Source organism: Delphinapterus leucas, unplaced genomic scaffold, assembly GCF_059928025.1.
Source record: "Delphinapterus leucas isolate spDelLeu-1000000601 "Yukka" unplaced genomic scaffold, BTC_Dleu_Yukka2 spDelLeu_asBTCV2_sq25, whole genome shotgun sequence".
Taxonomy (NCBI): Eukaryota; Metazoa; Chordata; class Mammalia; order Artiodactyla; family Monodontidae; genus Delphinapterus; species Delphinapterus leucas.
In genome coordinates, this window is record NW_028322234.1 from 14,809,577 (window position 1) to 14,822,411 (window position 12,835).

General features: G+C 54.4%; 1 protein-coding gene across 9 annotated transcripts in view; it reads left to right on the forward strand.

Annotated features, from left to right (window-relative positions):
* The window catches only part of RANBP3 (RAN binding protein 3), a 54,210-nt gene that overhangs the window by 28,114 nt on the left and 13,261 nt on the right, over window positions 1-12,835 (forward strand). For all 9 annotated transcript variants that reach the window (XM_022557625.3, XM_022557630.3, XM_089905599.1 and 6 more), the window contains 4 exons: window positions 4,344-4,380; window positions 4,467-4,553; window positions 6,572-6,643; window positions 11,983-12,048. In XM_022557625.3, the coding sequence (XP_022413333.1) occupies window positions 4,344-4,380; window positions 4,467-4,553; window positions 6,572-6,643; window positions 11,983-12,048 (262 nt within the window). The remainder of the gene's footprint in view (window positions 1-4,343; window positions 4,381-4,466; window positions 4,554-6,571; window positions 6,644-11,982; window positions 12,049-12,835) is intronic.

The window sequence follows — 12,835 nt, forward strand, 5'->3', positions numbered from 1 at the left end:
GGGAAGAAGCAGAGGAGGAAATGGGGCTTCCACACCCTGCTCTGTCCCCGCTCCTCCCCAGAGGCACAGATCCTGAGAGCCTGCTCTTAAAATCCTCCTCACAGGAGTCCCTGGAGCAGTGGCTCCTGAGTTTTGGCTGCAGCCTTCTGGGCTCCAAGGAGTTGGGATTGCAAGGCCGGACTCCATGTGTGTCCCAGGCATTGTTCTAGACTGACCCCTGAAGAGCTGTTCCCTTGGTTGGGGCGAGGGGTGGCCCCCAGACCACTTTGACATGGAAGACGTCCTGACCCCCAGGCTGCTGTGTCTGAGGACAGTGTCTGTGGAGCTGGCATTGGCCTTGTGTGGGTTGAAGGGGAGCTGCTGCACACCAGGCCTTTTCCTGCTTTGGTGGAAGACGGCATGAGGCAGCCAGGCCCAGACAGCAAGCGCAGGCCTTCCCCGGCAGGAGCAGGGGACAGGCTGCTTCTCGCACGGGCAGTGGTGGAGGGTTTTTAGCTGTCAAGTAGGCTCCAAAGGCAAGCAGAAATGACTTCACTTTGCAGTCTGTCTTCCTGCTTCCTTGCCCTAGTTCCTACTGAGGAGAGTTGTTGGCATCACTTTCCTCACTGCTTCTGAGTCGGCTGTTTCAGACCCACCAGGAGGTTCCAGCAGCTTCTGGAAGGTCCTCCCAGTTGGGGAATCTTCCTGTGCTGTCCTTTGCAGGCCTTAGCCTCCCAGCTTTTCCAGGACCAAGAGGCCTGCCACATGCCTGTGGGGTGGGTCTTAGAATAGACTCGGAGCATGGATTTGAGGGTCTCCTGGGGTCAGGGGTCTAGGAGTATCTGATCTTGTCTGGCCAGGTGCCCTTTCTTTTCCAGGTCACCAAAGGGGCAGTGGCGGAGGACAGGCTCCATTTGTGCAGTACTTGCTGAGCGTCTTTTGTGCAGTGTCCTGGGTGTGGGGTGTATGAGCTGTGAGCAGAACAGACAGGGTAGGGCCTCATGGTAGCAGGAGACGAACAACAGATGGACACATTAGATCACATCCAACTGTGATGCACAAAACAGGGCAGAGGCCCGAGAGAAGCTGGAGGGTAGGGTGGAGAAGAGCTGCTCCTGCTTGCTGGGTGATGATGTAGCCCGTGAGCAGGGGTTCACCCTGGAGGTGGTCAGGGACAGCTGTGCAAGTAGCATGTGAAGAAGGAACACTGAGGCAGGAACAGGGTTGACATGTTCAGGAGACAGGAAGGAGACAGCAAGGCTAGGGTGTGATGGACGAAGGGGGCCCAGTGCTGCAGGAGGCCGCCCGGCCTCGGCAGTCCTGGGCCCCAAGAGGCGGGCTGCAGCCCCTGAGGTCTGGGTACTTTTCTGGAGAAAGGCTCCTAGCACCCATCAAACTTTCAAGGAGACCCAGATCCCTGAGAGGTTTGGGGTGTCACTGGCAGAGGCGAGGAAGTTAAGTGTTGTTAAAAGTGCCCCAAAATCCACGAAGCAAAAACTGACAGAATGAAGGGAGAATAGACAATCCAGTACATTGTTGGAGACCTCAGTGCTCCTCATTCATGTTCAGGTGCTAGAACGTCCAGACAGAAGCAGGACAAGGACAGAGAGGACTTCAGCAGCTGCAGGGCACATGGTCCTCTCAGGGCCATGCAGGAAGCTGCAGGATGGACCACTCACTAGGCCACAAAACAAGTCTCAGCAGATTTAGAAGGATTGAAATCACACAGAGTCTTCTCTGACCACAATGGGATAAAATTAGAAATCCGTAGCAGAAGGAATGCTCGGAAATTCACACATGTGGAAATTAACCTAGCTAGCCAAGAGGAAAGGTGGGGGTCCTCTTGAGATTGAGGTGACAGAGAACTGTCCTCCCCAGCAGCTGAGAAACAGGACGACGCTCTGGCCTCACAGCTTTTGGGTCCGTTGCTCTGTGTGTAACTTGGGGGACACATGCCTTGGCAGCTTCTCCATGGCCCATGGAGTGCCTGGAATCCGGCTGCTTCCGCTGAACACAGGCCAGTGAAGCCCCGCTGTGTGCTGGGGCCACACCCTCCTGGAACTTAGAGGCTAGAGGGGGACCCTGACACTGACGCACGGCTGGAGTGAGAGCCGTGGAGAAGTGCAGGGAGCGGTGAGGCCACAGCCTGAGGGGTTTTCGTCTGGGGGGCAAGGGAAGGGACGGTGTCCGTGGGTGAGGGAGCGGTGTCTACAGAGGCAAGGGGCTGGCCATTTTCCAGGTGCCAGAAGTCATTCAGGAAGCAGCGGATCCCACAGGCCCCAGAGGCTGCCATGGGCAGGTTTGGGAGAGTTGAGATGCTTGTTGAGTGAAAAGGTGGGGGGTGGGGGGAGTCGAGGATGGGACTTGAGGGCGAGGGCTGGGCTGGGGATGGCCGGGCCTGCTGTGGAGGAGTAGGAGGGAGGGGCCTGGAGCTTGCACCTTCATGGTGTCACCCAGGGCAGGGGAGCATCTGAGAGGAACACCCGATGTTCTGGTGACATGGCTCCGTTCTGTCAGATGCCAGCCTGGGCCCTGTAGAATGACAGCACTGCAAGAGCGCCTCTCTGGGCCCCCCATGCTGAGACCCTCTTCTCTGCTCCTCCAAGGGTCCCTTGGTCCCTCACCTGGCTCTCCCACCTCCCCCAGCACTGCCCCGAAGTATGGCATCCCGAGGGGGTGAGCTGGCTGGGAGAGCGTGGCCTGTCCATTTGCGAGCCACGTGGCATTGCCTGCTCAGCCCACTGACCCCCTGCACCTCCCTCCCTACGGGGGAAGCGCTGGCCCCGCCATTTTCCAAGCGAAGAAGTGGAAGCTTGGGCCAGTGAAATAATTTGCCCCGCCTTTCAGGTTTAGGACATGCAGAGCTAGGAGAAGCTGACTAGGCTTGGCAAGCCTTCGAGAGCAGGATTTAGTGCCTTCATGCTCTGAGCTCAAGCCCTGGCCACTGTTTTGCACTCATGTAGAGCCAGCCTGCTGGACCCTTGGGTATTTTATTTCATTTTGGGCCCCATGATATGTTCACGTATTGAGCCCCTGTCGTGTTCCGAGGGTTTCGCGTTTCCCAGGCATTTTGGTGGATGGTCTCTGATGGGGGGGTTGGGGGGGAAGGCCAGGTTGGGGTCCTTTTCTTACCATCCAGGCTCTCACTGTCCTTTAGGATGGGTCTGCAAACTCTGCCCCCCGCCTGTTTTTGTCCAGCCTGCAAGCTAAGATGGTGTTTTAAAGGATTGTAAAAACAAAATAAAGAATATACAACGTGTGGCCCGAATGGGGCCTGTGAAGCTGAAAATACTTTCTGGCCCTTTACAGGGAAAGTGCCACCCCAGCTCTGGGAGGTCCCCCAGCTTCTCGTCTGCAGTTTTCTTATTTACAGCAGTTACTGCTTTTACACACGGCTTTGCAGCTTGCCAAGCACTTTCCCATGCATCATCTCATTTAATCCCTAACAGCTCCTCGAGGCAGGTGGTCCTCCTTTGGCTAAACTTGACTCCTGAGGGGCTTTTCTGAAAATAAGCAAACTGGCTCCCCTGCTTGCTCTTAAACCGGTGACCCGGGGGCGGGGGTGGTGATGTTCACCCTTCAGAGTTTGCTTTTGGCTGCTTAGTTCTGAAGAATCTCATGTCCCTGAGAGGGGATGTACAGCAGGGACTGTGTATTATCCCACGTGGGGCGGGGGCTCATTATAAGCTTCTTAATTGCTCGTCCGCATTCTAAAATTAAAGGTTGTCGAGGAGGAGATTCTTCGGCCACCTTTCACTCTCAGCTGACGATTGTTCGGTGGGTTCTGCGGTCTGAGCTGTTGTACCTGGGGATTCTCTTCTGAACACTTTGGCCCAAGGCTTCAAAGCTCTCGGCTGCTCTGGAAATAACAGCCCACCTTGAAACAGTTCCATACCATGGGATGTGCCAGGGCCAGGAATGGGAACCACCATGACCCAGTGTCACGCAGCCAGTGTCAGCGGTCCTGCAGCCCTTCAGGGTGCAGAGAGGGTCGCTTTCCAGCTCTTGGCAAAGTGAACTTGGCCAGATCCAGTTTCAGTGTTTGAATTGGGGGGCTGGGGTGGGGGAACACCAGTTAGCTGTACCCGGTGGAGAAACACGGAAACTGATCCTGTGCTGGGAACGCGTTCCCAGCCGTTAAGAGGATTCCTTGGCACGAGGCCTGGTGAGGCAGAGGCGTGACGGTTCATGGGGGATTTTTGAGCATTAGGTTGAAAGCCTGTCTGTGACCCGGGTGACGGAGCCCAGGCCACGTGCCCTCAACGCTACATTTCGGGATCCACATTTGTGGCAGAAGTCAGGAGCTGCCGGGCCCTGGGCCGCGCGGCCCTCTCTGACCGCCCTTACATGTGTTCTTGTTTCAGAGGTCAGCCGGAGGCTCCAGCCCCGAAGGTGGAGAAGGTGAGGAAATCTCTCAAATGTTTCACCAGTTTTGGTTGTAAAAGCGGAAGCAGCCTGATTTTTCTCCTCCTCCTAATTTTCTGTAGATTCTGACCGAGAAGATGGAAATTACTGCCCTCCCGTCAAGCGAGAAAGGACATCCTCTTTAACGCAATTCCCGCCTTCACAGTCAGGTAACAGTTACAGCCCTTCGTTAGACGGTGAAAGCACCTGTGTTTCCAAGCCCGCTGTTCCCCTCCAGCGCCTCACACCCCTGTCTGTCCCCTGTGCACATCCCGTTAGAATTAACTCAGTCTCCGTCAGGAGTGAGGCTGGAGCGTGCCCGAGGGTAGCACAGGTGCCCCCGTCTGGAGGGGTGAGACCTAGTAGACTATTAATAAGCAAGGCTTGCGAAGAAATCGTCCCTCTGAAAGGGACCGTCAGGGCCCTGGTCGGGGCTCTGACCATTAAGCGCACGTCCACCTTGCAAGGCCGTTGGCTATGTGTTGACTGAAGGTGGGGGAAATGGGGTGTCCTCCTGGCCCTTCAGCCATGTGCCTAGAGCCCGGTGGGCCAGTTGAGAATCCCAGGCACACACGCAGACAGTACATAGGAGGGAGTCCAGTGGCCCCAGCAGGCACTTTGGTGGTGGAATACCGTGAGCTTCCCGACGAGGGGGCTTGGGGGAGCCTGGAAGGGTTGGCCAGGCTGGGACCCTGTCCCTGTGGTTGTGGCTGGGCCCAAGGGCTTGGAAGCTCCAGCCTGGTGCCAGGTCTGCACACACACACACAGGCCAGCAGACCAGCTGGTGGACACAGGCTGGTTCAGGCAAGGGGCGGGTTCCTGGGGTAGAGGGAGATGCTGGGACTACTTAGCAGGGGGCTCTGCAAGCCTGGGGACACCCCTGTCCCTTGGAGGGTAAAAGCTGCGGCAGGGTTCCCCACTCCCGCCCCCGGTCCTGGCTCCGTCCACTCTGGCATCGCCCCGTGCTGTCTGCGGTGCTGGCTTACAGACACTCTCCAGTTCCCCAGCTTGAAGTTCATTCTTGGGAATTCATGTAAAACATTTACAAGTGTGAGCCCTAAGGATATCACTTTAAGGGGAAAAAAAGACACTCCTGGAAGCTTTGTTTCTGCTTCCAAGAATAATGCAAACGTCACAGGAATGTACAGTGTAGAAAGTGAGTGTCCTCTTACGCTCATCCCCGTAACACTTAATTTCATGCCTGTTCCCTGAACACTTGTTTTGGACATTGCCTCATCCTTTTTCACAACTGCGGGAGACCCCCCTGAATAGAGGCACTGTCGTTTGCTAGCCAGGCATTGAGGAGCCATCCGGGTGGTCCACAGTGCAGGCTGCGGTTACGTCCTTTTTCTAAGGATCTCTGCACGCCTGTCACGTGAGCCTTACCACAGGAGGAGGGAGCGTCCACTTCCTGGCCGTTGATCGTACTCCTTCCTGCTCCCTGTCCACTGCTGAACCGCACTTTGTGCATCGAGAAGGTGCAGCGGAGAAGAGAGGAGGTGGTTTGTGCTGTGACCGTAGGCTAAAGGGGTAGAGGACCAGCAGGCGTTAGCCCTCTCCTCTCGCACGTCACCACCTAGGGGATGCTCTGCGCTCAGCCATCAGGGGAGTGGAGCCACAAGCAGTCCCACGTTTGGAGGCCTTTGCACTGCACTGTTTCCACTTAGCTAGCTGCCTTCTGTCCGCACAGTTAGATCTTCAGCCCCACTGCATTGTTGCCTGGCCCACAACCCGGGAAGCAGTTGATTTTGTAAGATCCTAAACAGGTGAGGGGAGGGGGTCTGCAGCCAGCCGAGCCCCGACTGGTGACAAGGAGCAGGGCCTGAGGCTTGGCCCCAGGGGAGACTCGGAACATCGGGTGCATCCGCTTCCCTCCTGGCTGCTCCCACAGGGGCACAAGGACGAGGCAGGTGGCCACAGCAGGCCAGAGTCAACTGCTAGATATCAAACAGATTCAGGCTGTTCCACTGGACACCCACCTTTCTTGTGCTTTAGAAAGAGTCCCAGGGTTTCACTTTTACTGGGAGTTGCCAAAGGCCAGGTTCACAATGCTGACCCCCCCTTCCCCAACGGTGGGGCCTGGAGACGACCCCTCAGGTGGGAGAAGTGATCCTGTGCACGTCTGCCCTGCCTACTCACACTGTTTTTCCTCTTGTTCCCTCCCCTGCCTGCACCTCCTTGTTGACAGTATCAAAAAACAATGTTTTTATGCCATCCACCTTCTGCGAGCCATCTGCAGGCAATTCTGACTCAGAACCAGGTGAGCCCTCGCGTCCCTTTACCTTTCTCGGCTGGTCACTGGGGGTTTCCTGGGATGAAAAGCAAGGACTTAATCGGGAATGGGTGGTTTGAAGGCAACCTTCTTTTTCAGTTCCTAAATGTTCCCCAACTCTTCACTGCACAGATTTGGAATCTGGTGTGAGGCAGGCTTCATCAGCCCTTAATTTCTGTTTCTACAAGCAGGGCCTGGTTACAAGGAGTTGCAAGTCCTTTTTAAAAAAAAAAAAGAGAGAGAGACAAGCAAAAACAAAAAAAAATTGTAATGAAGTATACTACTCATTTTTCAAAAGTTTACACAAATAATACATTTGTATCATTAAAAACTCAGAAATACATAGAGTAAAAGAATCCACCTCTCCATTTCCCACGCACTCTGCCATCCCAATGGTAACCACTCTGAACTTTATGTAATTTTCCAGACCCCTTCTCTGCGTATTAAATTCTCGCATGAATTAACATTACTTAGATCTGTTTAGATAAATATATTTGATCAGAGCCTTAAAATTTTAAGGAAAATAGCTTGATCCTTTCTGAAGAATGTGGAGCTTTCCTTTTTTGGTCTCTCACTAGAGATCCAACTCCAAGATTTCCTGAAAGTTTCTCCCACGTGGCTGAAACTCCTCGTAAAAGATTTAATGAGCGGGTGTAACCATCTTAATTCTGTAACCCAACCTGCCTTATATAAATTCATTGCCGACTTCAAAAGCGCTGCGAGATCAGTCAATACTCTGGCACGAGGGCACTGTCGAGGGAAGAGGCAAGTTGTTAGAACTTTGAGGGTTGATTTGATGACATTGTTTCAAACAGTTGAATTCATTTTGACTCTAAAGGCAAACTGTTTTGAGCTGACCCCCCTCACGGGGCCTGAAGAGGAGCTTGGTTTGTAGGGGTCCTTGGGAAGACCTGGGCACTGGCCTAGCGAGTCACGTTCTGAACCGCGGGGGCCGTGTCAGCCGTGGTGGGTGATCAGCCACTGAAGCCAGCCCTCGAGCTCTGTTAGGAATCTAATGCTCGCCCCCGAGGTCTCTGAGCGACAGCCCCACTCCCGCTTCTTCCCCGAAACCTTTATCCTGCAGCATTGAGAGCAGGGCAGCCCTGAGCAAGGCGGGCAACTCGGACCTGCCTCCGAGGCCTGCCACAGCCCGGCCGGCCCCTGGACCCACTGCCACGTGCAGCGGTGATAGACTGGCTCAGCCACTCTGCAGAGTGAACTTATTCTTAGCTCCTTGCCTGCCTGCCTTTTTTTTTTTTTTTAGCTTTAATTTTTGCGGGAAAAATTGTAACACTTAAGAATGGTAAAGCACTTCTCTATCTCTCTACCTAGAGACCCCATTCGATTTTCCCGGGGCGTCCCAGTGATGTCCTTCATGGCAAAGGCATCAGATCCTGGCTCACGCATCACGTATCTGCAGCAGTCCCTCGAGCTTGCCTCGGCTTTTATAACCTTTCAGAGTGCAGGCCGGTTACATTGGAGAAGGCCTTCAACCTGGCTTTCCCGCTGTTTCCCGGTGACTGGACCAACTTACCCTTGGGGGCTAGAACACCACAGAGGTGAAGCTGTGTGCTTCCTGTGCACCGTAGCAGGTGACTCATGGTGTTTACTGTCCTGTTACTTGAATAGGGCGGAGCCCGCCCAGGTTCTCCGCTGAAAAGTCATTTTTCACCCTTTGATATTTTCTGGAGAGATACTTTGAGACTCTGGAAAATCTCATTCCTCTTCTTACTTTTTGCTGCAGTGTTAGCCTCCAGAGATGTTTTCTTGCTGGGAGCGGCTACTACTCTGGTGATGGCCGGCCGGGGATTTTCTGCCTCTTGTGGGTCGGCACTCTGCTGGACAGCAGACCTCTTCTCTGCCACTGCTTGCTCATGTGTTTACTAGAGCCACATGGTTGTTTGCATTCCTGTTTTAGTCAGTGGGTTATAATCTGTTGTTATTAGTGTTTACCTTAACATTCAGATTTTATCTTCACCATCAGTTTATTTTAATCATCCCACAGTTGGCTGCCGTGAGCTGCTGCGTCAAGCCTGTGCCCCTTGGCCATGTCCGCATCATTCTTTCGAGCATGTCCTTTTCTTTCTGTCATAAGGGGTTCCAGGCTCATCTTCTTCCCTCCCTTTCCTCAAGGGGATCCTGGTTCTGCTTAGTGGAGAGTGGTCTCTAGAGACCAAGATCTGAGTGCTCTGCGTGCTGGTCGCCGTTGGGCTGTCGCTGCTCCCAAGCCCTCTCTGTGCCCAGAGCTGAGAACACACACAGCCAGGAGCACAGACATACGTAGACCTCTTCGCCTACACACACTCACATCTGCACGTGTTTCTGTGCCTCTGCTGTTCTGTCTGCTTGTATAGGTCACCCCCGGTTCGGGTGGGTGCTTCCAGCACCAACAGGGTTCATTGTAGCCCCACCTCCCCCCCTTCCCCCCCTTCGTATTTCTGCCTCTTTTCTGACAGTAAGAAACCTGACTCCCTTTGTCCTCAACACACTTACTCATCGCTCAAGCCCCCGCCAAGCTGCCTTCTCTCAGATTCTTTTTAGCCTGTGGTACACACCAGGTTAAATTCTGATCTGCCTTCCTGGTTAAATCCAGAGTTCCCTCATCACCTGGGTCTCTCTGAGGTGGGGCACAAAAAAGCCTGCTTGCTTCAGTCATGATTCAGAGGACGGAGGCTGCCCCACAGCAAGCTCACGGGGGGCCATGCATGTGCCCTTGAGAAGACACGGGTACAGCGGCCTGTGCACCCCTGTGACCTTGGCGTGACCTTGCACCCCCGTGATGGGCTCTGGCCATCAGGCAGTGCCTCTTCACTGCACCCTGACTGCGTTGCAGGACAAGTGAGCTTCTGGAGGCCATGAGAAGAGACCACGTTTGTTTCAGTGCAGACAGGGCTTGTGGCAGGACCTCCAGGGTGCGCCGCCCTGTAAGCACCCTCCCTGCTGCTCTGGGCCCCGCTGTCCCGAGTCCCCGGTTGCCATTGCGAGTATGGCACACACGTCCGTCTGTGTCTCCATTCACCGCAGCATTCAGCATGGATGTCCTGTGTATCCTTGGGGTGGGCCAGGCACTGGGCCCAGTGCTCGGGGTCAGTGGCAGTGACTTTCCAGGCCTGTCGCCCCTGCTGGTTAGCCTGGTCAGCCCCGGGGGTCCAACGGTCAGAGCAGGGCGGTGAGAGCAGTCTCTAGCCCCAGTGTGAACACTGCAGAGCCAGCTCTAAGGGCTTTTTAAAATCACCTGAATTACGAATTTCATCGCAGTTTTTTTTTTTAATGTTTCTAAATTGCCAATCATCTCCTGAATAGTCCTGAGCTTTGAAATGTAATTCAGTATTTCCCTTCCCAAAAGGAACATCTGGCAGCATGTCCTCCCCTGCATCCTGTGCTGTCTGGCTCTCCTGAGTGTGGTGTTAACGACCCCTCTACGGGGGAGGCACCAGCTCCACCAGCGCAGGCTCCCCGGAGCCCGTCGGGGTCAGCTCCTTCATGCAAGCTAGCAGTGAGAGTTACTTATTGTAACCTGTTTTTGCCCAAGGAGAGCAGTTTGGCTCACCAACACATAGCCCGCAGGAAGAGGGCCTTCTTGTTTAGGAATTCTTTTGGGTTTTTTTTGTGGTTTTTTTGGCTGAGTTGGTTCTTCGTTGCTGCGTGCGGGCTTCCTCTAGTTGCAGTGAGGGGGGCTACTCTTCGTCGCGGTGCACGGGCTTCTCATTGCGGTGGCATCTCGTTGCGGGGCACGGGCTCTAGGTGCACGGGCTTCAGTAGTTTTGGCACGCGGGCTCAGTAGTTGTGGCTCGCGGGCTCTAGAGCGCGGGCTCAGTAGTTGTGATGCACGGGCTTAGTTGCTCCGTGGCATGTGGGATCTTCCCGGACCAGGGCTCAAACCTGTGTCCCCTGTATTGGCAGGCGGATTCTCAACCACTGCGCCACCAGGGAAGCCCCCTGTTTGGGAATTCTGATTTGATTTTGTTTCATACCTGAAAGTGTGGGCTGACCAGGTGTGTTTGTGGTGGTGTTTTTGTGAACAGTTGAAGGGTTTCTAGTGTATCTACAGAGTTGTGCACCCATCACCACAATTAATTTTAGAACATTTTTGTCACTCCAAAAAGAGACCCTATGCCCTTGAGCAGTCACTCCCCACTTTGTCTTTCCCAGCCCCTGGCAACCACAAATCGACTTTCTGTCTCCGTGGATTTGCCAGCTCTGGACATTTCATGTAAATGGAGTCATGCACTGTGTGGCCTTTTGGGGTATCTTTCCATTTATTTAAGTCTTTACTTTCTTCCAACAATGTTTTGTAGTTCTCGTTGGTTCAGTTTATTCCCAAGTATTATATTCTCTGTGGTGCTGTTGTAAATGGAATTGTTTTCTTCACTTTCGGATTGCTCGCTGCTGGTGTGTAAAAACACGCAAGGGATTTCTTTGTCTTGATCTTGTTCCCTATGACCCGAAAAGGGTTTTTTTCCCCCGTGGGCTGGACCTTAGCACAAAAGTGAGGCTGCCTCTGGGGCCCAAAATGCTGCTGTCCCTGGGCTCTTCTGGGGACAGACGTGTCCTATTGGAGTCACAAGGCTTTTTATCCTGATCCTTCTGGTCAGGGAATGCATTAGACTGTCTCCCCCGCCCCCTGCGATGGGCAGAGTCACCAAGGTGCAGGGATTAAGGGATCTGTGTGTACTGGTGGCTGAGCTGAAACCCGGCTTTGAGCCCCTGTGTCTGTCAGCTCTGCATAGTCCATCCCAGACTTCGTCCTGAGGGAGGCTCCGCCTCCTCCTCCTGGGCCTCCCAGCGCCCTCATTAGCCGCAAGCACTCCGGGCACATCTGGAGAGAGCCTGCCGCCTGCCACCTTTGATCTTTCACCACAGAAAATGCATCTCAGTTCTCAGAGGTCTGCTGGTAGTAGGGAAGCTTCTCCTGATTACAGATGTGTCCCCCTGGAAAGGGAGCTGGGTCCCAGGGACCAGAACTCTGTGGCTCCCTGATATTCCTTGGGGCCCGCGAGCACAGCTCAGCCTCCGAGCTCTCAGCCCTGGCAGGTAGCTGGGTGGGTGGACTGCAGCTTGACCAGCCCCACACACGCCCTCCAGTTTTCTGTTGCCAGCAGTTCACCCCAGGGCCAGCACTGCCTGCAGCCCTCAGCCTCCTCCCTTACAGACGGGATTGGATGGGCCTCTGCTCTTCTGTTTTAACTTGGAAACATTTTCCCTAGTTCCCCAGGCCCATGGCCACCGAAGCCCAGACCACAGTCCTCTTCTGCCCCTGGTCCCTCCTAGCTTTGCTGCCCCACCCCAGGCAGGCCCGCTTTTTATTTCTTCTCTTATGCTTGTAGAGGAAAAGAGCAGTGGATTCCGGTTGAAGCCGCCGACCCTGATCCACGGCCAGGCACCCAGTGCAGGTGGGTGTCCGCCTTGAAGGAGGAGCACAGAGTGGCTGCCTTGCGGCCTCTGCGTGCCAGTGCGGTCCGGGCTCACTTTTCTGACACGTGAGCACTGGAACACCGCTGGAAAGAGCCCGTCAGACCAGGGAGGTTCTCCTGCCTGTGAGCCCGCTGTCCCGAGGAGGTGGCGGCAAGAGAGCGGGCCCGGCTTTGTGGGTGGCGTTCAGGCTCCGTGCCCGGCAGTAGCTCAGTTGTGAGACTGTCTCTGCTGAGCGATCTGCCCACAGCGTTAACCCTGAGTAGCAGAGCAGCCGCTAGTGAGCGGGGCCCGGCACTCGCGCCATCGAGACACGTCCCATCCAACGGGAAGCCCTTGCAGGGCCAGGAGCGTTCTCGTGGTCCTTGCCCTGTATGTTTGGCAGAGGGATTTTCTCAACGTGGCATTTTGAGAAGCAGGTGCAAGGGGTGCCTTTACGTGACCCCTAGCAGAGTCCTAAACTTTGAGAGGTGAACTGTGGCTTCGCTGCTTTCCCCTCACCGTCTGCCCTTGACCCTCGAGCCCCACGCTTGAGAACAGCTGTCTCTTGGTCCCCCCCTGTAGCATTCCTGTACTCACTGGATTAATTTGCAGACATCAGTTTCATGGGGGTTTCATTTAATCACATATAAAAATAACAATAGCCAGACTTTGTATGTCTAACTGTAGAGAAAATATCTTGGGTTTTTAATTTTTTCAGTATGCTTTCCTGTAAAGTCTAGCCCAGGAGGGACATCAGATGCGTTGCTGGGGTGAATTTTTCTGTAA